Source organism: Homalodisca vitripennis, chromosome 1 (genome assembly GCF_021130785.1).
Source record: "Homalodisca vitripennis isolate AUS2020 chromosome 1, UT_GWSS_2.1, whole genome shotgun sequence".
Classification (NCBI taxonomy): domain Eukaryota; kingdom Metazoa; phylum Arthropoda; class Insecta; order Hemiptera; family Cicadellidae; genus Homalodisca; species Homalodisca vitripennis.
The window spans coordinates 135267861-135293864 of NC_060207.1; the positions used below are offsets into that span (position 1 = coordinate 135267861).

A 26004-nucleotide genomic window follows, 5' to 3' on the forward strand; every position below is an offset into this window, starting at 1 on the left:
CTATCAGTGGCTACTATTGACTCAGAAATGCAGAGTTTCTAGAACATCTTGTACAAGTAAGGTTGCCTGACTATGTTTTATACCACTAGCATCTAGGCCTGGTGCTGTGTAAGTGTGGTGAAATTTCCACCAAAGCCACACCAATCTCATAGATGTCAAGGAAGATATTTAGTATCTTGATACGGGCTCACAATGATTATTAGTGCTGTGTGGGAAATACTAGTATTGTAAATATTGTGAGTGGACATGTCAGTTGGCAGATAGACTGTTGTGATATAAGTGACTTTAGGGTTACTTAGGTTCAGTTACATATAGTTGCCATTTAGCTGTTCAGAATGTAAGAGTAAATCTTTAAAATGCAGACCAGCGAGTGATATAATAGTGCATTAATTAATTGTGTTAAGTGTGAGATAGTTCTTCAAAAGAGCTCCAATATGGGTGAGATAGTTCTTCAAAAGAGCTCCAATATGCCTAGTGAACATGCAAGTGTTTTCAGCAGTGTTAGTGGTCGGTCAAATCTATCATTCTCTGTGAAGTAGTTTATTTGTTATTTGTATTTATTTGTGTTGAGGTAAACTATTCATATTTAGGAGGTCAACATAACCATTCAAGTTTTAATTAAAAATAGAACATTTACTATCATTATTCTTGAATAGTTTTGACCAAATTGAGTCATTTTACAATGGAGGCTATAGAAAGCCAAATTCAACTTAATGTAACTAAATGTTTAAGTGTTTAGATTAATAATTCAAAATAATGTAATGGGATAAAAGTTAGGGATCACCACGATTTTTGATGGTATGAAATGAAACAAATTTGTAACACAGTGTCCAAGAGGTAAGCCATGTGTCACCTTATACACATACTCAATAAGGACATTAACTGTTGCAAAATAGGCCAACAATTTTATCCTCCATTTTCAGGTAACATATCAGTGGAAGACGCTAAGGTAGCTACTAGCAACATGGAAGACCCATACAGCAACGAGCCACAACGTCATCCAGCACTGCACACCAGCTCCCTGCGACCATACAACGCTGAACCACCCTCTGCTCTTCTAGTTGATAGTTTCATCACTCCCACGTAAGTCCATAGCTCTTTCTCGCTCAACTGTTGATAAACTGTAAGTGACCAAATTGCCATCATCTTCTACATTTTAGTGTCTGAGATAAGAGAAACATTTTTTAGTTAAACTATTTAATTGAAACTGTTACTCATCAAAATAGTGTGTGTAATTCTAGTTTCTATGTCAATAATGACCCTGTCCCTCCATCTCAGGAATAGTTCATAGAAAATTTTAAAATTAACAGAGACAAGTCCTTTTCATTTGAAATACAACAATTACAAAATATAGTAAAGCTTCTCTTTTTTACACCTTACATTATAACTTCAAATTTCATGATATCAGAGGATTCTCTGAGATAGTAAGAGTTCTGGACATAATGTAGGTTAACAAATCATTGGATCCTAATAGTTTAAAAAGCATTTTTACATGTTATAAAACCTAACACTTTTAACACTTTAATACTATCCTGAATCTATCCTTTTTTCAGGTATAAAAAATCATAATAAATAAGATTAAGGAAGCACAAATAAATAAATGGCAATAAACTCGCCAAAGTCTAAAAATTTACAACCTGACAAGTTGTACTTCAAAAAAATTCAAGCATATACTTTAGGTTCGTAATCATAAGGAGAAGCATACAGTATCCATAAAAATTCAAGTGCTCTACAAAAAATATGCAGTTCACACCAGAGAAGATGTGAGCTGGGGAAAAAAAAAAGTAATTATTGGCATATTCTGAAGAATGTGGTACATCTGAAATGTACCTTTGGTTCATTGCCATGAGGAGAAGCCTAAACCATAACAATTTAGGTGCTCTACACAAAACATGCAATTTACATTAGAGAACGTGTGAGACTGAGAAACAAATCATTATTGGCATATTCTGAAGCATGCGGTACATCTAAAATAAGAAACCTGATGGCAATGGTTGGGAGAGGGAGGTACAGACACTTTAATCCTTGTGTTTTTTTCTTGATCTCAGGGTCATAGTGTCTTTAAATTTTATTGGCTGTGGTGTCTTTTACTGTTAAATGTATTTAGGTTTTATAATTAATTCAACAGAAAGTTGTGTAATGTGCTAGTTTTATCTATAAAGCCTCAATTAGTATGCATTTGAAATACTCTTTTCACAATGTATTATGATCTTTACTTATTGTGATGATTTTCAAACCAGCAAGGTTGAGCAAGTTTAGACTTTTTCACTACACTTTTTTCTCATATTGTTCTAATGTTCTTTAACTCTCAAATGTAGTTGTCTTTTTGTCTTGCCTATGTATTTCCTACCATGAGAACATTCTATACTGTAACTTAAACACAGTGTTTTAGTCCTAATAAAAAACATAAAAACATAATTTTTGGTTTGGCTTTATGACATTTTGTATAAGGGTGTTTTGGGTTTCAAACACAGTTCTAATGTTCATTTTCTGCTTATTTATCGAATTGTCCTCGATAATCCCAGCACATAAGAGATTGGCACGTATGAAAACAAACAACTTTTTAAATTTCTTCTTTTAATCCATTTTGTGAGCACAAGCTCTTTGTTCTGTCAAACAGAGACTATGCAAATTCTTAGATATTTTATGCATAAATTAAAAATTTTAATATTTACCAATGTGTGTTTTCTTATAATAAACTGTTGTTTTAAGGACAAGTTATGTACAAGTCTACAAGTTTATTAATTTGTTTGGTGGTTCTGTACTAAAATGTATTCTTGGTTTTAATTTTTTTTTTATTTGTTATTGATGATGTATAATTTGATAAGTTAACAGGTTTCAATTTTAGTTTGGGCTAACAAATCGGAAGTGAAAAGCTTTTTATCAAGCAAGTAAATCAATTGAAACAAAATAAAATAATGTGTATAATAATGAAACCTATTCTAAAAATATTATCATTGGACTAATATGAAAGAGGCAAAAATAAAGCAATTTTGGTTGTTACATTAAAGTCGGTTATCTTGAGATAGAACAGTTCTACTTATTTAGTCTTTCATGTTGTAAATGTGATTCTTTAAAAATTTTATTTTATACTGTGTAAAAGTTTGGTAAAAAACTATTTTTACTGTTTTTTTGTACTTTTGCTCTAAATCACAGCCAACCTAAAAACAAAAGCAATGTGTAAAATAAAATGTTCTAGATCTTTAAATTTACAACACAATTTTTTACTGTGAAAAGTTTATAAATGAGTACTCTTATTATTTTTCATTTAATATACGTCATATTGTATAAAGATTTTTTTTCATAAAGCACATTTTTCATGGCTATAACATCATTTTTAATTATACTTCCCAACTATCATAGATGTTTAGTCATCCAAATTTATGGCTGCTTGATTAATTAAGATGAATAAGATTTTACTATTTGTATGTTAATATTTTTACTTGGGTGAAAATGACAGTCTGTAATGATAACACATAGAATTGTAGAGTTTAATTGTAAATTTTCCTACTGCAGCATCTTGGCATTGCTAGTTTTATTGTAAATGTTTAATATTGATAGGGCTCTGTTTTATGTACGAAACCACCTGCCAGTGCCCGACGTGGATGAGAAATCATACGAGCTGGAGATATCTGGAGTGGGCATCAAAAGCACCACTCTTACTCTGGAGGATATCAAGAAGTTTCCCAAGCACTCTGTAACAGCTTGTATTCAGTGTGCCGGGAACAGACGCAGTGAGATGAATCAGGTATGGCAGTTGTTACTATGTTAGAAAATACAACAGCCAAGAGCACCACTCTCACTCTGGAGGATATCAAGAATTTTCCCAAGCACTCTGTAACAGCTTGTATTCAGTGTGCCGGGAACAGACGCAGTGAGATGAATCAGGTATGGCAGTTGTTACTATGTTAGAAAATACAGCAGCCAAGAGCACCACTCTCACTCTGGAGGATATCAAGAATTTTCCCAAGCACTCTGTAACAGCTTGTATTCAGTGTGCCGGGAACAGACGCAGTGAGATGAATCAGGTATGGCAGTTGTTACTATGTTAGAAAATACAGCAGCCAAGAGCACCACTCTCACTCTGGAGGATATCAAGAATTTTCCCAAGCACTCTGTAACAGCTTGTATTCAGTGTGCCGGGAACAGACGCAGTGAGATGAATCAGGTATGGCAGTTGTTACTATGTTAGAAAATACAGCAGCCAAGAGCACCACTCTCACTCTGGAGGATATCAAGAATTTTCCCAAGCACTCTGTAACAGCTTGTATTGAGTGTGCCGGGAACAGACGCAGTGAGATGAATCAGGTATGGCAGTTGTTACTATGTTAGAAAATACAGCAGCCAAGAGCACCACTCTCACTCTGGAGGATATCAAGAATTTTCCCAAGCACTCTGTAACAGCTTGTATTGAGTGTGTCGGGAACAGACGCAGTGAGATGAATCAGTTATGGCAGTTGTTACTATGTTAGAAAATACAGCAGCCAAGAGCACCACTCTCACTCTGGAGGATATCAAGAATTTTCCCAAGCACTCCGTAACAGCTTGTATTCAGTGTGCTGGGAACAGACACAGTGAGATGAATCAGGTATGGCAGTTGTTGTTACTATGTTATCAGTATACAGTATTAAGTATTTCTCAGAGGGACTCTATGAGTGCTAATTGTCTGTTTTTCAGTAGATGAATTACTTCTAAGTGCAATAATCTTTTTAATGGTCAGTATGTAAGAATGAACATACTATTTTTGTTACCGGGTACAGACATTTACATAATTTATTATTTCTCAATAGAACCCTGAAAAATGTAATACAGTCAATATTTGGGTTGATTTTTACAATGACGTGTATGTTATGATTGTAAAAATATCATTACTTATATTATATATAATATTTTTTTATAATTCCATTGTTATAGCTTATTACCTGAACATATGATTAATATGAATTAAGGTAATTATTCTGAAATAATTTTTAGTTTATAAGATTCATTTCATTCCACTGTATTTATTTACTACCAGCAAAAGTAGTGTGTTTGGGGGGATTAGTTTGTAGTAGATTTGGAATAAGTTAGTTCAGGCTAAATGAACAAATCTATTGTTTTTGTATACTAGTGTTTATTGCACTTAAAGTAAGTTAGTGTTGGTGATGATGCAGGTAAAGCAAGTGAAAGGTCTAGAGTGGGGATCAGCTGCTATAGGTAATGCCACATGGTCGGGGGCAAGACTATACGATGTACTAACATCCTTGGGTCTCAAGGAGGATGATCCCAGAGTGAGACATATTCAGGTAAGCAAGTTGACATTATTCAGTTAAAAATTACTATTTCACTATAAAATACTAACATATTCTCTGAGTTATTGTTTTCTGTTTCACTTAAGTATTAGTTGCACTGAAGACAATATTTTATTTTGTTCTATAACAAGAGTACTAAATATTAAATCATGTTTGACCATAGATTCTGTCACATGTCAGGTATTAAAAGTAAGATTTGTATTCATCTAAACCTTCTTTAGTTTTTCTGATAGTATCAATGGTTATATAAAAAAAAAACTATCTATACATGTTTTACAAAATTTCCAAAGGCATTTAGAGGCATATAAGTTATAACTTTAAAATGAGAAAATTTTCAAAACCCTTTCTTAAAATAAGATAAATTAGGGAAAAAACTTATTTTTTATCATTGGTCTTTTGGGTTAAAACTTGTGGTTATTTCACTACGGCTGGTTCTTAAGAACAGTGTTGCAGAGTGAGTATGATTGAAACACATTACAGTAAAAAGTGTTGTTTTCAAATGTAGTTTATTGACATATTAAGTTAATTAGAGCTATTATCTGTGTTGTAAATCATTCTTGCAGTATTTATTAACCTATATATTGTTAGTGCAAACATACTCTATAATATGTTTCTATTCTATGATTGTGCAACAAAGACATAATTGATAACATGTAGTATTTGATTTGATTTTCATAGCAATTCATTAGTTAACACATTCACTGCGGGTGACGAGCATGCTCGTCATGCGAAAATGGCGCGCCGGGAGGTGGACGGGCAAGCTCGGCATACGGCAGCTGCTTTCATATTGCCTCCGTGTGAGCTGAGCAGTTGCCTGGGAAGGCTGTAACACTCATAGCAAGGTGTGCCTGTTTCGGTGAGTCAGTTTGTGCGATTCGTCGCTGGTTCACCATTTTCGTTTGTTGTGTATGCTTTGCGATATTGTGTGAGTGGATTATAGTGTCTGTTGACTGTGTAAGTGTATGTACTCATAATGGAGGAAGACGATAATGTTATTGACGATAATTTTTCATCTGATGAAGACAATGAGTGGAGTTCAAACAGTTCTAGGGACGGTGAAGGCGGCGTCTCCCACCCCCAGTGGGCCGGTACGGCCAGCGAAATGCCTGGTTTACGTGACCTGCCGTTCACTGGTCAACCTGGCTTGCTCATTCCCATTCCAGGTGACAATAAACCAATTGACTGGTTCAATCTCCTTCTTGACACTGTGTTTTTAGAGAATATCATTAGACAAACCAACTTGTATGCCCTGGAACTATTTTGTGGCCCCGTTACTACTCCCGCGTCTCGCATAACCAAATGGAAGGACTTAGTGATGTCCGAACTAAATACATTCTTAGGCCTTCTACTGTTGACTGGCATTGTCAGGCTGAATCGATTAAACGACTATTGGAAAACTCATCGGTTGTTGAACTTTCCTATTTACAAGGAGTACATGTCTCGAGATCGATATCTTGGCATTTTGAGATGTCTGCATTATTCAAGAGTTGATACCCCTGATCACCGCAAACCTGCTAACGACCGGTCTGTTAAAATTTAAAATATTGTTGATTATTTCAATAATAAGATGCGACACATTTATTATCCTGACCGTGAACTGACAATCGACAAAGAGATGGTACTGTGGCATGGCAGACTGGTCTTCTGCCAGTACATAAAGGGCAAGCGCCACAAATATGGAGTCAAAATTTATTTCCTGAATGAACCCGAGGGACTCATGCTGCGCTTCCATGTTTACACGTCGAGCCATGACTCTTGTAGTGGCAAAGGTCATACTGACAAAGTCGTCATGAAGCTGATGAGTACTTCCTGGGGAAAGGCCATTTCCTGTTCATGGATAATTTTTATAATAGTTTTGTCCTATCATCCAAACTTCTACGTCACTCAACCTACACTACCGGCACCCTATGCATCGACAGACTCCATACACCTCCAGCAGTGAAGGCAAAGGCATTGGGCAAAGGTGAAACGATAGCGAACTATGCCCAAAGTGTCATGATTAGAAAATGGAGGGATAAGCTGACAGTAACCTACATCTCCACACAATATGACAACAAGATGGTCCAAACCACCAACAGGAGAAACCAAAACGAACGCTGCCAAAACCAATCATGTACTACAACTCTCACATGAAGGGGACTGACCGCTTGGACCAAATGATATCTTATTACCCCTGTGAGCACAAGACCCTGCGATGGCACAAGAAAATTTTTGTGCACTTTCTCCAAGTTGTTGTAGTAAATTCTTTTTACCTGTACAACATGTACAACTCAGATAGACTGTTCCTGTATGATATCCGAGTTCGTGTTCTTGAAGACCTGATCCCTCCAAAGGAAGCCCCACTGCTCATCACACCAACGCACAACAGTATGCATAGTCTCTCCAAACTAACGAAGTGCAGCAAAGGAAACGGCAAGTCAGTTACCCGAAGGTGCCGCATTTGCTACCAAGAAGGCAAGCATAAGGAAACAGTGTACTATTGTGCAGTGTGCCCTGATTAACCAGGTCTGTGTGAACTCAGTTGCTTTGATAAGTATCACGAGGACAAGTAAGTAGTTTTTAGTCTTTGGCGGTGGGTGGGGTTGTATACAGTTTTTTTTCTAATTTTTACTCGGGTAGGAGGGGGAGTGTTAACTGTTTTTAATGTTGTATATTTTTCAAACTAATATGTCATATATACATGTAATTGATGTACTATCTACGTGTCATTCATGTACTATATACGTGTAATTCGCGAGTGTTTGTGCCGAAACCTAGTGCGCTGCGAACACATACAATACGGGGACAGGCATCTGGTGCGGATGACGAGCAGACTCGGCACGGACATGACGTCACCTGTTCTGGCCAACGAAGCTTCTGGGATACCTTGGACAACCCTTTCAACTCCGTTTTGGGTAAGTAAAAAAACAAACAAAAATCCCACATTTTCTGTCGCAGATAATTTTGACATCCGCAGTGAATGTGTTAATTGGCTTGCACAATAAAATTGTATAATTTCATACTAACTTATTTGAAGATAAACCCATTGTCTGTTAATAATTACTCAGTCACGCCAAATTGGATAATTTAAAATCAAATCGTGGCATATAGAACATTCAGTTTATACAATCATGATCATTCAAGCAAGAATGTTATTACAATTTTGTTGGATTTATTCACTTGTCAACATTGCATGTATTTTCGGTAAAATTGATATCGCAGTTTCTTTACTCTCATGCATTACCAATAATGGATATAATGAGCTACAGGTGTGTGTAGACCGAAAGTGTCAAGATCCCTGTCCGGATGTGTGCCATGGTAATGCAACATATCACATCCACAACCATGTACCATATTGTACCTGCAAGCCTGGTTTCTCTGGCAATCCCTTCACTGGTTGTCAAGATGAAGCACTTCAAGGGTTTTGTATACCCATTGGCAGACCATCTGGCAGAAAAATTTACATAGTTGAGCGTTTTATTGCGGACAGCTGGCATGTTGCTTTTTTTACATTGCTAGGCCTATGGGGATAGACTGGCTAGCATTGACTCACAAGAAGATAATGACCAAATCGAGGGAGAAATTTGTAAGACAAATATACGAAACAAAGGATTCTGAACATCTGGGACCAACTTTGTGGTGGGGCAATGGATATGGTTTTCTTCTGGGCAGCCTATAAACTTCACAGATTGGAAATCTGTAGAACCCAACAACAAAGGAGAAAACTTTAAAATAGCTACAAAACATGATAGAAAAGGATCTATCCTGTAGCTTAGAGGCTTATACAATAACATAGCAGATAATGACAGCTGCTGAAATTGGCATGAAGAAGGGATACAACCGATACAACTGCGGAAGTCTTGAGTCTTGGTGACTCTTACTGCGCACAAGAAAGCAAAATATCATTTGTGGTATGAGCCACCCATACATGAATGATCAAAACTATAAATATACTTCTTGCTACTTCAATCCCCAACTAAATTGATAAATATATTGTTAAGTTACATTCCACAAAATAAGAGTAGTTCTGGTGAAATTTGTTAAGGTTCTTAACCAAAACTGTACTATGAGTCACCAGTGAACCATGCCACAGTGAATGTGTTAAATTAATTGTCCTTTGAAGAGTTAAAATAAAAATATGTCTAAATTAGAAACAATACCTTACAAATTTAAGCAAATTCTGCAGTCTTTTCTTTATTATTTAGTCAACATTTGTGTTTTGTGCTTTGCTTGCAGTTTGATGGATTGGACACTGATGTTACCAATGTACCTTATGGAGCCTCCATCCCTGTGGAGAAGGGAATGGACCCCAGAGGTGACGTGCTGTTGGCGTATGAGATGAATGGAGAACCACTAACAAGAGACCATGGATTCCCTATACGAGTTATCGTCCCCGGAACTGTTGGTGCTAGGAATGTCAAGTGGCTAGGTTTGTCCTTTTTGCAAAGTACGAGGTTGAGATGAAAAGTTGACGTGAATAAACTGAGTCATTTGCCATTCCCTCCATCACATGTTTGAAAAACAGAAAATTATTCAGTAATTACTAGTTTTTAGTACATTTTTAGTTTTAAGGCAATTAATAAATTGGTACAAACTATCCAAAACTGAGTGTTAAAAACTTGATTATATAACATTTTAGATAAATACAATTTAAACCATAACATATATGAACTAGATCACCTAATAATCTTTTAATAATCAATTTGAAGTAAATTGTGAATACCTCTACACCACTTCTTCATTTGTAATAGGTTTAATCCAATAATCCACAATATTCCCCTACAAATTTCTCATAAAAGACGTAAAATAAAAAATACAAACATTTTGATTATTCCTTTATTACATACAGCCCATTAGGGATGTCAGGAAATCAGGCAAACTGTATTCTCAGATTCCATTTTATTGTTATGCTAATTCACTGCTGTTCGTCACCTAACAAGATTACAATGATACCTGTGACTGAATAGTAATAGCATAGGAGGACTAGTAAATACACAGGATCTCACTAGTCCCAATGGTGTTCCTATACAGGAAATAGACCTAGGTACATACGAACAAGCAGTAGAATTTAAATGTTTTTCATATAAATCTCAAAATTAAAACAGAAAATACTACTTGAAACTTGTAACTTGAAAAGTGATTTATTCCAAAAATTGAATTCAGATGTGTCAGTCACTTTGTTTTAGAATTAGGAATGGTTCAATTCCGATACTTGATACCCAAGTGTTTGGGTTAATTAATCGCTCCACGTTGTTATGTCCTTTGTTGTAGTCGAGTATTTAGGTTAATTAATTACCTTACGGTGTTGTGCCACCGGCCATTTCATGTAAATCCGATAATTGGGTTAATTAATTGTCCCTCGTTGTTGTGCCGCTTGCAACAAAAAATCAAGAGTATCAAACAGATTAGATTTGTAATAAACCAATGCGGAGTTACAGTATGGTTTTAAGAAATCCATCTAGCATGAACTAATAATAAAAAAAAGCCCACTCCTGTTCCCTCTTTTTTGCCTCCATCCTGTTTCTGCCGTGATGATTGCCATTTACTATTGGCCTCTGGTCAGTCATAGGTGGTTGGTCGGAAAATGCAGACCTATTCTATATTCTGTAGTTGTTTTAATTTCTTTTTGTATTGACCCATCCTTAATTATTCTTAGGCACTCGTTGACTTGTCATACGTTTTATATTGTGTTATAGAATTGTACATTAATTATGACGCAATCAAGAAATTGAAATATTAATGGCGATACAATATTTTTTAGAAACGACTTTAGTCTTGTTTTCCAGCAATAAATAGCAAAGGAATCGGAATCGAATTCAGAATTGAGAATAAAGACCACAATTTTGGTATCGAAATAGGAATCGAATTTATTTGGATTGACCCAACACTAGTTAGAACATGATTTACAGTTTGGAGAAGACTGAAGTGAGGCAAAAGGCAAGTATCAAAGTCAGTCATGGATGGGCACAATGTGTTACTGGGAGTTTGTAAATTTGGACATTGTGTCCTTATTAACAATACTCCTAAGGCAGTTACAAACTGTTGTTTGGTAACACACAACAGTTTTATTTTCAATTTAAAACAGTGTACCGTGGAGGTTATAGGCTTCACACTGTTTAAGTTTTTTTTTTACTCTCCCATCATTGTTTATGTCAGGAAAGAGGGCTTCCCTAGGTGTTTGCGTTTCTCTAAGGAGGAAGATATCGGAAATGCTGTCTAGTGTGGATGTTGGCAGGGAGCATCGTGGTGGCTGAGGAGGAGAGTTTGTCACACTGGCAACAGAACGACTACAAGGGATTCTCACCCAGTGTGGATTGGCACAACGTAGATTTCAAAACTGCTTCGGCAATACAGGAATTGCCCATCACCAGTGTGATCGGTGAGCCAACCAGTGGGGCCTCTCTCAGACTGGACAAAGGCAAAATCAAGCTCAAAGGTAATTGTTGCAGGTGGTGTCTTTTTCTCTACTTGTAAGTTGTAATTGGGATTTAATTTAATATAACTTTACTGTCACAAAAATTACATCTTTTACGGAGTGAGCTTAGATTATAGGCTATAAAAATACAGGTGACATTGTCAGCAAATTATGTCATAACTTTATAACACAATAAATAAAACTAAAATTAATTTGTCGTCTTTATGTTTATGAATTAACATAGTTACACACTAGCAAAGCTGTTTTATTCACTATGTGAAAATACAATCTTAGAACAAATTAATTACTTATTAATAATTCGCAACTAACCTTTTATTTACAATAAATGTTCAAATTGTTCTCCCATTGCAGTTTGCCAGTGAGCTAGCCAGTTGAAGTAGCCATCCATAACATTGCGTAGTATTTCAGGAGGTATTTCTGCCGCTTCATGAAATATTCATGTAATATGCTAATTAAAAAAATGTCAGTGAAAATACATCGGAGGTTAGTAGAGTGAAACGCCGCCTACCGCATCAGAATACGACAATCCAGTCAGAAATGGCAGCGCATAATGTACTTCACAATGTGTACCTAAAACAACCCACCATTTCTGATTGGATAAACCTTTTGAGATGCGGTTTGCGGCATTCAACTCTACTAAGTGAGCTCTTTCAAATGAGGTATCACTCGACCCATGCTTTAATTTAAGATTTTCATGTTTTCCTCTGTGGGCCGTCCCCCCATGGTTGGCATGTCATGGTAATAGCAAGGAAAAATAGTTTACATAGCCATATGACACTGTGCAAAGTTTATAGATGTTATCTGCTATGGTTTGTAAAATATTAAGCCGTACCCAGACTTTTCAAACAACTTGTATAATTCTTTCATGAAGAGTTTTTTTTTTTGGTAAATGTCAAAATTCTAATAAACTTTTCTGTATTACAAAAATATTTAGAGCATCAGTTTACCTACTCCAAAACTCTATACCATAATTAATCGAAGAGTAAAACAACACATAATTAACTTCTTCCGGGTTTGTAAATTAACACTGTCCCTTAAAATAAGCATTTGAAAGCAACGCGTGTTTAGTCTTTTAGATAACTTTTCAATGTAAACCAGGACAGATTTCGTATCTAATACTGTGCCTACAAAATTACACATTTTTTTTTTCCATGGGGCAGCCTACTGCCATGCACTCAAGCCTCAAGGGCTTTTTGCGCACCCCGGAAACACACCATGAGGCCCACCAGTCTACAACTTCAGCAGTTCAACAAACCGCCGAAAACAACCTATCAAGTCCTCCTGAGAAAATTCACCACCCCTGTCCAAACTACCAAAGATGGCATACCGCTCTCCTGCTATTGCAGGGTAATCAAAGAGCAGGTGCTCAGCAGTCTCCTCCTGCTCATTACATCTTCCACAGAGCGGATCCTCCTGAAGGATGCCGACTCTGTGAAGATGCTTCCTCAGGTGACCATGCCCCATAATGAGACCAATGACCTTAGAAGACATTGATCTGTTTAATGAGAGAAGGTCTGAAGCCACCCTGGAGGAAGTGTAATACCATTCTACTCACTCTCAAACCTGGATGCAACCTCCACCTTCTCTCATGCTCCGCGCAAATCCATTCCGAGACAACCCTAGAGGATTCCCACCTTGGAACACCGCAGAACGGTTGAGGGCCCGTCATAATTGTCGCTGAGCCCTGGTTGGCCAGGGCATCAGCTCTTTCGTTCCCATGAATCCCCTCATGACCAGGAACCCAACAAACGGTTACATTGTTGATTCTGGCAAGGGAGGAAACGGCCTGATAGCAATCCCAAACCAGTTTGGATTTGATCACGCAAGAATCCAGCGCCATCAGTGCTGCCTGACTGTCCGTGAAAATATTAATCGTCTTGCTCCTATATCGCAGATGAAGATTCTCACGAGTACATTCCATAATAGCTGCGACCTCCCCTTGAAAGACTGTCGGATACGGACCCATAGGGACCACCAGCTCCCTACATGGTCTCACTCCCAGAATTCCAGCGCCTGTGCCGCTTTTTGTTTTAGAGCCGTCTGTGAACCATTCGAGCTCCGCTGGTGGAAGAGGTTTCCATCCCTCTGACCAATCATCCCTTGAGGGTAAAATAATCCTAAAGGGTTTGTCAAAGGAAAATGTTTGTGGCATCTGATCAGAGATCATGTGCAGAACATCCTCCTGTATCAGAGTGCTAATTCTGCAGTGCCCACCGCTGCAGCCCGACCAGAGTCCCATCTGCTTAAGACAGTAGGCACTCCTTCTGGCCATAGCCCGGATGACAATGTCCAGGAGGGCGAGGTTAAGACAACAGTCCAGAGCCGTGCCTGGCGCACTAGGAAAAGCCCCAGTGGTAGCAAGGCAGGCCATCCTTTGGATACCCGCCAGACGAGTTACCACTGTCTTGGCCTCCGTTTTTGGCCACCAGATGACAGCTCCGTACATTAGTGAAGGTCTGATCACGGAAACATAAAGCCAGTACAAGAGCCTCGGCTTCAGTCCCCAGGGCCCACCTATCACATGTCTGCATTGCATTAGAGACCACTTACCCCTGGCAATGACCCTTTCTAGATGAGGTCCCCAGTTTAGAACCCTATCTAGGATCACGCTCAGGTACTTGACCTCAGACTTCAGCTCAACGGGAGGGCCTTTGAATAGAAAGGGACCAATGCCCTCCATCTGTCGCCTCCTGGTAAAGGCAACCACAGCAGCCTTGGTGGGGTTGACAGTGAGGCCAACCTCATCGCACCAATTTCCCACCATGTTCAGAGCAGCATTGGTCAGTTCCATGATTGTTGTGTTGAACTTGCCACTCACAAGAATCACACTATCATCTGCGTACCCTTGTGCAAAGACACCGCTGCTATTCAAAGAATTTAGCAGGTCATCCACAACCAGGTTCCACAGAAGAGGAGAGAGGACGCCGCCCTGTGGACAGCCCCTTGTAGTCTTCGCACTAACATTTGCTCCCATGAGAGTTGTAACAACAACTCTATCCGTGAGCAAGGCCCCTATCCAGTCACACACCTGACCATCAGCACCACGTCTTGAGACCGCATTGATAATCGCCTGAGTGGCTGTATTGTCAAAGGCTCCTTCAATGTCTAGAAAGACTCCTATGGCTACCTCTTTTGCTGCCATCGTCTTCTCAATCCTGCATACCAATTGATGCAGGGCCGAGTCGCATGACCTTCCTGGAGTGTAAGCATGCTGGTTAGGATGTAGAGGTCGCTCCAAAAGAGTTCCCTCCCAAACAAACCTGGCAACCATTTTCTTCATGGTTTTAAGAAGGGAGGACCGGCATATCGGCCTGAAAGATATCATGCCCGCCCTCCCCTGCTTCGGTATGATAGTAGCATTACAGTATCTATATCTTGACCACTAAAAACTATTTTAATAGTTAATGGTTCTTTATTTTAATAGTTCGAAAATTTTACTGTCTGAGTATTTTAATTGTTCAGTCCCAACCTGTTTCGTTTAAACCACAATTATAGTTGTTCAAGATTATATTTTATAGACTTCATAAGTGAATGGTTAGATTCAGTTTTGACAGCAGAGGTGATATCATCATGATATTAAAGGATAATCAATATTTTTTGGAAGATCATTAATAAATACAAAAAGTATTAATGGGCCCAATATTGATCCTTTAAGGACTCCATATTTAATATCTTGCCAAGAAGATAAACATTTTTTATTTTTGTGAAAAATTACTGTTTTTGGCTTTTATTATTAAGTTATAAACCTAACCATAACCAAAACTTTATTTGAAAAATTGTAGTTTTTTTAATAAGATATGTGAAACACAATTAAATGCCTTTGACTAATCACAGAATACTGCAGCAGTACTATGAGATTCATCCAAGCCAAATACTATCTGATGGATAAGTTTTTATATTGCATTAGTTGTATCATGTTCTGATCTGAAGACATATTGATGAGGAGAAAAAATATAGTTCGATCCGAAGAAATTTACAATATGATTGTAAGCAACATTTTCAAATATTTTAGAAAATGAAACCAGAATTGAGAAAGGACGATAATTTATAGGATTTTCTTCTCTATCCCCTTTCTTAAATAAAGGTTTTACTTCAACATACTTAAGTTGTGAAGGAAACGCCCCTTCATCAAATCATTGATTTATTATACAACATGAAAGTTGAGAAATATGTGATGCAAAGTTCCTCATCAACTTTACCGATATTCCATTCCAACCAGCAGATATTTTGTTTTTTAAAGATTTAATAGGATTATAAATTTTAATAATTGAAATATGCCTAAAAGAAAGAGTATCATTTGTCCTATCACTCTTTTCAATAAATTTAATAGCATCAGCTGTATTTGATTTTTACATTTAAATTTGTTACAGTGTTTAAAAACATATTATTAAAATTGAGCAATATCTCTGCCTTCTTCAATAAATTATACTATACATTTTCAATTTAGAATAACTTTTTGAAAATGAATTGTTTTTTTAGTTCCTAGTTCAGTTTTTAACCGCAGACAAAACTGCTTTATTTTTATGATCAGATTTATTAATAAAATTTGCATTTGCCAACGCTTTTGCTTTCTTACAAAATGATTTAAAAACCAGTCCATATTGTTTGTAAAAAGCTATAAGATTTTGATCATTAGAATTTTTAACACATTGGAGTCTGGCTTGCTATTTGCTGTTTTTATAGCCTGGTCTGCATAAATTAATTGGTTTTCAGATTTTTTTTTTAGAAAACTGTTAAATATTATGTATATGATATTATATTTTCTTGAAAGTTCCATCTTTCCTCTTTAAATTGATATGCAAAACTGTATTCCTATAAAATCTAATTAATTTTTTAAAAAATTTCCAAACTTATCTTTTTTGAAGAAAAATAAAAACTCCCGCATGTCTTGTGTTACTTGAAAACTAACTTTTAAATAAATAAAACAAGTAATTTCAATTTTTTTAAAGGCATTTACTATATACATATTTACAAATAATTTTAATTGCCAAAAAAATTTCAAATGCTAAAAAAATTATTGTTGTCGTAGAGAGACTGACGACGCGCCAGGCCACGTCAGTGGATAAACAAAAGCCTCAAGCGGGTATGACGTAGTAGCGCCTAGCGGAATTTTTCTGAACTAACCATCAAAGCTGGCTTTCTAATGCAGCAGACGGCACTCGAATATCACTCGAGCAACTCCGTATATCAATCGGCAAAGCTGTGCTCGAGTCACGCTCGAGCGCCGGCCGGGGGTTTTAAACAATGGCACTCGAGCGTAGACTCGAATGTGTTAACTAACTTATGAAGATATCTTTCTTGGGCCCTTTATATCCTATTAATTTTAGTGTTATAAAATTTTAAAGGAACACGTATTTCAAAAATATATACTAAATTGACCCAAAAATTATTAAAATTGTTTTGGGAGTTCATGGTGTCTGAAATAGTTCAATTAATTTTACTGAGTTCATCTAAAAAAATACTATTGATATTTTTTGTAAATAATCTGGTTTTTGGTAAATTTTCTTATTTGTTTCTCAGTTGAATGATTTTATTATTTGTGCTTTAAAATTTGCATTATGATCAGATAGTTGAAATATTATCAATACAAGTTTTAGAATTCTGTGTTACTCTAGTTGGTTCTGAGAAATAAGCTAGGAAACCATAAATAAGTAATTGTATAAATTCCTTTCTTTGTGACTCTTTCTTTGGATTATTACTATACACAAACAGATCAACATTAAAATCAGCTGCTATATACATATTTTTCTTAAGACTTTTGTTTTGTAAAAATTCTAAGAGTGATTCCAACCTACTCATAAATACTAAGTAATAACGTTGAAGTCCAGAAGTATTCCGTATAAAGAAATTATTTTGCAATTTATAAAAGGTAGTTCTAAACATGAACATGAGCCTTCAAATACATATATAGGTACAATACAATCACACAATCAAATACAATCACACAAATCTTTTCTTTCAAGAAACTTGAAATCATTTTGAAGCATAATACAAGAACCTCCTCAACTTAAGCTCTCTTCTCTGCAGTAACTAACTGCCAATTTATAAGCTTTGATGGAATTTAGAACAAGAATTTCGTCTGCATGAAGCCAATGTTCATTTATACAAACAATTTGAATATTAATTTTCTCTAAAATTAATTGAAGGTCATTTATTTTTTACGAAATGTCCTTTTAATATTGAGATGCATTAATAAGATTAAATCCTTATCATAAAAGACACTGGAACTTAAAGTTTCATTGAAAAATACTGTTTGGGGTCAGAGTAGGAAAACTTACATTATTTGAACATGTTTTTACATCTTTTAACTGAGTCAGGAATATTTGAATTAGCCTAGGGTCATATCCATATGAATCACTTGAAGATAAAACAGCTATCACTAGCTATATGTCTAGGGCAGGCTTCAAAATGTTTATTTAAGTGTGAGGAAAAAGTGTTTAAATAAAAAAAAAATCTTTAGAGCCATTAGAGCACAAACAGTTGCACTACTTCATAGCCCTCAAAACACTAGCCTACATGCACTTCTTTGAAGGGTATAAAAGGATGAAAGTGACAAGTCTGGGATGGATGTTCCATTGTTTCCCATCCTAATGCAATAAATTTTTACCTTGTGGCTCTTAGTCACATGTAACCTGGTGTTGTACAGTAGAATATCATATCTACTCACAATAATATTGTGCATTGTGATTTCAAATAGAGTTATGAGCAGAAATTCCTCAATGAGATTTTATACTGCCTCATTGTTTACCTCGGTTACAGTCCTCCTTGGGCAATGAACATGGCAGCTCTTATTCTCAACCTTTTCATGCCTTTCAGAAAATTTGTTGTACTAAGCAAACACATGGGTCCCTGTCAGGGTATTGTACGTGAGCTGTGCTCATAATCACAGCAAAATTTGGTTGGGCACATCCCTTTTATAGCCAAAAAACTTGATTATAATCCACAGCTCCACAGAGACTTGTACTTCATGTCTTTTGATAGTAAAGGGATCTGAAAGAGTTGCATTCATTTCCCCCCTCTCCCTAATAGTACAAGTTACTTGTGAATTAATCGATTATTGGACAGTGATTCCTTCAAATTGTTTTTAGATAACCGGTCCTGTTCATATTTGACACACCCTTGTAGATTGGTTATTTTTTCTTTGTTTGCCACCATTTTTCATAAAAACCGTTCTGAAAAATAAATATGAAATCAAAAGATTTCTGATTGTTTTCTAGTAACATACATTGTACTGTACTAATGACTAATGTTTCTCTAGTCTATTGTGAAGATTGTATTTTGTGTAGGATATGCATTCTCCGGAGGTGGCCATCAGGTGGTCCGAGTGGATATAACAGCAGACAAAGGACAGAGCTGGCACACAGCACAACTAATACAGGAACCGACACGACCTCCACGCCATTGGGGCTGGACGCTGTGGACAGCTGATATTCCTGTTGACCCTAAGGCATCTCAGGTAAATCAAATTAGATGAACGGTATACAGGGACTATGGTTGATAACTTTTAATGCAAAGTTGAGTCCAACTCCATTTAACCTTCCACTAGTGCAGTGTCTGGAATCTGAGATCCACATCTGTCTAAGAGATCCAAAAGTCGGTAACACAGAAGCTGAAAGCGAAACCTTTGCATTGTTTTTATATCTGAGATACCTAGATCACAAAGTCATTTTTAATCTATATAATGATGTCTTCTCAATGCCTCATCAGGTGCATAATTGAGTCAGGATGGCTACCTGACCGGGAAACTGGGAACAAGCCGGGAATTTAATGCATTGGAGAAAATTGGGAATAAGCTGGAATCTTCCTGTAGAACCGGGAAATTCCCAAAAACAGTGTTTCTGTTTCTAAGAAATAATGAAATAAAATTTTACAGCTCCTTGAATTAATCTCAAAAAATATTATTTTTACACAACATGGTCCGTGAAACTGTCAATGGAAGATCGACATATGTTCGTGAGCCCCACCTGACACTGGTTAATCCAATGTTGCTTTTACTAGTGTAGTGGAGTTTGTCTTGGTTAGTTTTTATTTTGGTTGATTCTATCTCTATGTGGAATTAAGCCCTCCATACATGTAATGATCCATTGGATGGTTAAAGTCAAAGATATATATATATATATATATATATATATATGAGTACATGCATGTATGCAATAGTTGGACCACAGAGTAATTGACAAAAAATAATTTGGAAGGAGAGCAGAGAGCACCTGTCAGGCAAAGTGAAAGTTTGTTGAGAATTAGTATATGGTTTAGCCAGTATATTTCCAAAATTAAATAGAAAAACATGTGGTGTGCCTCATGAAAGTGATATGAATTAAATATGTATATAATTACAAAATAATCTTCTATTTTTAAGAAACTTTTATTCATACATTCTTTTGTAATGTAAATTTAAAATAGTTTTTACTAGTTTAATAAAAAAATATTTAATATAGATTCAATAAAACTGTACAAAAATAATTATATCATCATATAAAATGTAATTCATATGTGATTTTTCCATAAATATAATTTTAACGCTTTAAGAGATAGTATTTTTTATAATGGGTTGTACGTTTTCTATAAGGATTTTTTGGATGGTTCAAGAGTTACAATATAATAATAATACAATTGAAAACTTTTGAAACGTTACTATTTGTCATATGTATACCAGTAAAACGTTTAAAACCTTCAATAAAGATTTTTTATTTATTATATTATATGGTGTGGTTTTTAAGGGTTGCAGTTTTGTAATGAGTGTTAAGTTTTCTGATAATTAATAACAAAGATATAACACATTGTGAATGCACCAAAGCTACAAGTTCATTTAAAGCCGCTATAAACTTTTTTCCTATTTTTTGGGGTAGTTTTAAGTATTATAAGGTTAGAAAGTATTTAAATTTCATACATTAAATTAAAAAAACTTGAAAAGCACACTATGCAACATATTTAAACATTTCAACTTCAAAATTCGTAAATCTGCAGTTTTCGAGTTCTATTCATACAAGTGTAATTTTTACCCCAAATTGCAAAAAGGCACTTATCAAGACAATGTAACTTTTGAATTTGAAGGTCATATGAGGCGGTATGCAAATTTTCAATTAAATCCATGCAATCCAAAAAATAAGTGGGAGCTTTTACCTCATTTTCACTTTTAGTGACTGTACAATATCACTTCTTCCCAATCTATGCACTCCTCAGATCCTTGCATCCTTTCTTAATTATTTTGTACTATTACCGTCTGTTCTGGGGCTTTATTGGTTTTCATCTCCTTAATTGTCTTTTCTACTTCTTCTATACTTGGTTCTTCTACTGCTGGTTGAAAATTATAAATATACAGACGTTAGTATTGTCTGAAAGCTTGTTTTCCACATTTAACAGATTGTCAAAATATTTTCTTCATTTCTCTAGTACTTTAGGTTTTCCCACAACAATTTTCCATCTTGTTTTAGTCCAAAAGAGCTTGGCTTATGATCTTTCGTAAATAGTTTTATTGTTCTATAGAATATTGTAGGATATTGCCCACGTTCAGCTTCTGCTTAGTCTATTATACTGTTAGATATGGTCTTCTCGTCTTTTTCAGTTGTTAATTTGTTTTGTTTAGAAACAATATATTGTTATTTAGCTTTTTCTGATAGTTCTTGCAGCTGCCTTATTTTCAAATTTCTGCTCTTTTCAACACATTCTTCGTAATAATTAATTACAGTTACACTTAGTCAGTTGTAACTTGCACAATGATCTTTTAGACCATACTGTGTCATTTTGTTTTAGTCACATTGGGAGGAGTTGAAATACCGTTTTCCCCTCCCCCCTCCTCAACTTAACTTTCCAAACAACTTTAAGAGACAGGTGTTGAGGTCGGCAACTGTAAAAATCATTATAAGTTTAAACAGTCTTAACCCTTAAAGCGCCGTAAGCGCATATGCACGCGAGGATCGACTTTGCTCTGAACGCCGTAAGCGCGTAGACGCGCAATATACTTGTTTTTACTATTTTGCACTGTTAGTTCAGAGTTTGTCCGCTAGACTGTGAGGGGTGCATGTTACAGTAGTGTAGCGGGGCTGTGCCACATCACGTGACAATCTTTGTGTTTATCGATCGATACTGAACCGGTTTTTGTTGAACAGCTGGCAGTTTGGTAGTATTGCTCAACGCCGCAAGCGCATTTACACGTACGTCACTGCCTCGCCCGGCAGCTCTTGTGTTCTTCTTCATATCCTGTTGAAGCAGTGCGAATAGTTGACCGGTAAACTACTGTGTAGTTTTATGTGTTATATGATCATCTTTTTATGAAATTTATATATTTATAAACTTTTGAAATAAACAGTTTCTTGAATGGCGATAAAAGTCTTTTTTCCTCATAAAAATATTTTTACTCCTTATATTTATAATTATGTATTTTGGCTCTTGTTCCGAAATTCTACATTTATTTTTATTATTTATATATAGGCTTGTTTTTACTCCAATAAGTGTTAAAACCTTTTATTTACTTCTATAAACATCTGAAAACAATTTTTTAATTATAAATATAACACCCGTTTTAGGACTAAGAATTTGGAAAATATTTGGTTTTCAAATTTTTGGCATGTAAATTTAATTTTTTATAATAACTTTGTATTAAATATGTAATATACTTATTTTCTAGTTCTATTCTAGTACATATAAGCACGCAATGTCATCATTTATATACATAATAAAAAAAAGGAAACAGCAAGCATTGGGTAAAATTTATAAAGAAGCTGGAACGCTACATAGTAAATCATGTGTATTTTGGGCAATAAATATGATAAAAGATATTTTTTTGCAGTTTCTGTTTTATTTTGTTACCTAAAAAAAGAAATTAAAATTAGCGTTGAGAAAATCTAATTTTAATTTTTTTATAATAAATGAGCGCTAATCCAGAGTTTAGCTGAAACTGTTTGGCGCTTTAAGGGTTAAGTGTTGATAAAAATAGTGCGTCATTATTTTGATTCCATGTGACTGTGAGTGTGTGTGTGTGTGTGTGTGCGCGCACACATGCATGTGCGGTAAGACTTTTATTATTACAGTTATTTGATTCAATATTTTGCTATCTTTCTGTTTTCTGAAAATGACTGTGGATGTGACTACATATAAAGTAGTAATATTTTGTACAGTATTATTGTTTTGTTCAAGTATTGATAAAAAGGATCCTGTACAATTACCAGCGTTTCATACATTAGTTACTAATAAAAAACCCCAATGTGATGAATAAAAAATTAATAAATTAATAAGTACAATGATTAAATACAATTAATTAGTGTATTTATTGTTCCATAGTAAACTACCTACGAAATTTGTAATTAAAACACTTATAAAGTACCCAATCAATTCGAAGAAATAGTATTAGCTTGTCTTGTAGAAATTAAATCAATATCATTAGAAAAGTGTTAATGATTTACATAATATTTCAGGTAGAGTTTTGGGTGAAAGCTGTTGATAACAGTTACAACACTCAACCTGAGTCATTCAGTCATATATGGAATCTGCGTGGTGTTCTGAACAATGCTTATCATCGAGTAAAAGTCAACATCATCAAGTAACTTTATTATAATATTTGGTGTTCATATTTATTGTTATGGTGTTTATAGAAGTTTTCTTAGGGCAAGGGTTGATGTTTTACTGATATACGTACCTGCTACTACAAGTTTAACGACACTATTGTGTTATGATATTAATAGAATAGAATTTTTAATTAGATCTTACATATTAAATATATAATGAGGTTCAACCAGTGAGTAGATGATAAAATCAGTGGATAGCCTTTTTTAACATTAATCCTTCATGTATTGCTGTGAAAATTACTTTATGCATTTCTAGAAACCATAAATGAAAATAACAATTCTAGTTTTGTAAATTTAACAACATTAAGTAACTTGTAACATTGGTATTTATTTATTATTACTGTGTTTATATGTTATTATGGTATTTATGAGTTTGTGTGGTGGTTTATGTTTTAACTGATATACGTAATATAAATAGTGACATTATTGTGTCATGATAACAGAATAGTGGGTGTTATAATATTAAGTTAGATCTTTCATATTGAATTCATACTTAGGTCCATTCTGTAGGTAGATGTTGCAATTGATGGACAGTCTTATTTAACATTATTCCTTCATATTTTGCCTTGAAAACTACTCTCTAGGTGAATTTGTGCCAACTACTGAATATGAAAATTATGTTACAGTTCTATAATTTTGAAAATTCAACATCTACAAGTAACTTTATTATGAAATGGTGTTTTGTTTTGATATGGTGTGTTTTAGAAATTTGTGAGAGAGGTTTTATGTTTTTACTGATATACGTATTATAAGTTTAATGATACTATTTCGTTATGCTAATGAAAGAATATCAGGTATTTTTTTAAGAATTTTATGTTATATTTTTCATTTCAAATTTATTTTTATTTGAAATGAAAATAGTATAATTGATTAATAATTCTTGTACATTATTCATTCACATTTACCCTTGAAAATTACTAAATAATATTGTTTGCATTTGTGTTAACCACATGAAAATATTATTACAATATCATGGGAGCGTTAACAACACACAACCATCAATTTCCTGTTACAGTTTACAAACTTACAGTTGTTAAAACAAGTATTACAAGTGCGATCGAACATAAATTTTGTGTTGTAATTGAAGTAAGTTGGCAGGGTTTTTTTGCAAACATGTTGTAACCAACTACTGCCATAATCCAGCACCTACTTTTTATGTATAGAAATCATGAAATTTCATGTATATATATATATATATATATATTCACAAAATTCTACAGTCTGGAGGAGTTTGAATCTGGCAGCAGTGAACTTGATTAGTTTAAATTGACCTAATTTGTTGAATTCTTTAATTATTGTTCTTTTTAATGTATAATTTCACTTAATGACAAACAAAAATGATTAGGTTAAGATTGACTTATTACTGTTCTCAATGAATATGTAATAAAGATTTATGATTATGATTATATATATACTTCATTTACACATAAATTGATATTATTTTGTTGCTCAATTTTTATAGATTATGTTTTATCAAGAGTTGTTGTTATTTTGTAGTTTATTTTTATAAATATCTTGTTTTGATATTATTAATAAATACAAAAATAAAAATAACATTGATTTTGATGTTATTTGACACTTACTATATGTTGTATCTTTTAATCCAATTAATTTAATGGATTCTGTATCTTTCATCATTCCATCTTAGAATTTAGAATTAGAATTTATACAGAAAACTATATTGGACAAACACTGTGCTAGCACATAAAGAATTTAGCATCACTACCTATGCAACATTTAAGTGATGATGTTTTCAATGAATTTGCAATGACTTTTTTAGTGCTTCGAAATGACAATGCAATATTTGGTTAATTTTTCATTCAGTTTTTAAAATATTTAAGAAGTCTAACAACATTTATTAATAACTAGCTGTTATCCACGTCTTCACACACAACTTTTAAAATTGAAGTCCTTAGCATATTTGGATAGAATACGTAAGATATAATATGAAGGTGTATTATTATATTTAAGTAATCAAGCATACATCAGTTAATTATTATTTTTAATGTTCATGGTAAAGATGATCAGAAGTTAAGGGACTCACTCTTATAACAGGTTTTCTGTATGTAGGAGCATTTTTGGTTCAACTGAATTATATTATCGATGCCACAGCTGAGTCTGCCTTGTCTTGATGAAGAAAATATATATACACATGTAGGACTGTGAGTATTTCGATAAAAATGTGTCTACTTCGGTTGCTGTTTGAATTTACTTCTAGTCTAACGTATTTACAGTGTCAAATTTGAGTTTGCCGTATTGTCCTGGTGAAAAAAATATACTTATATACTTAGGACTAAAAAGCCAACTATGGTTAAAAACTTCTACTCTTGATATAAGGGAGAAATCCTTTATGAATTCATTACATTTCAAAATAAGTTTTGGTTTTGCATTAAGAGGTCTTGCTCTTTTTTGGACTTACAATTCTGGGAAAAAGGGGGTAGTTGAGACATATTAGTATTCAGTGTTCATTTCTTTGTTTGTTTTTAAGCCACTGCAAAACTGCCATATAACATTGTCAAGAAAGCCAACCTGTTTTGATTACAATGCACATAAACATTCACAGCTTTGTTAATTTAGGTAGGTTTTATAACAGTGTTTTAATATTATTTCCAAAAACAAACTTCAATCAAAATATTTTCAATACTTTCCATGTTTTTATTTGTCATTAGTGCAATCTGGGATTAAAATTATTGGGTAACTTTATCCCTGTTATCTGCATTCCATTACTGTTTAA

At 34.6% G+C, this 26004-nt stretch overlaps 1 protein-coding gene across 1 annotated transcript; it reads left to right on the top strand.

The window, feature by feature from the left end:
• The first annotated feature begins 905 nt into the window (after positions 1 to 905).
• LOC124371673 (sulfite oxidase, mitochondrial) lies at positions 906 to 24855 on the top strand. Its single transcript, XM_046830013.1, has 7 exons — positions 906 to 1083; positions 3562 to 3748; positions 5154 to 5285; positions 9507 to 9699; positions 11506 to 11706; positions 18993 to 19162; positions 23121 to 24855. Exons 1-7 carry the CDS (start codon positions 965 to 967, stop codon positions 23247 to 23249), a joined length of 1131 nt encoding a protein of 376 aa, XP_046685969.1. The 5' UTR covers positions 906 to 964; the 3' UTR covers positions 23250 to 24855.
• The last annotated feature ends 1149 nt before the right edge of the window (positions 24856 to 26004 follow it).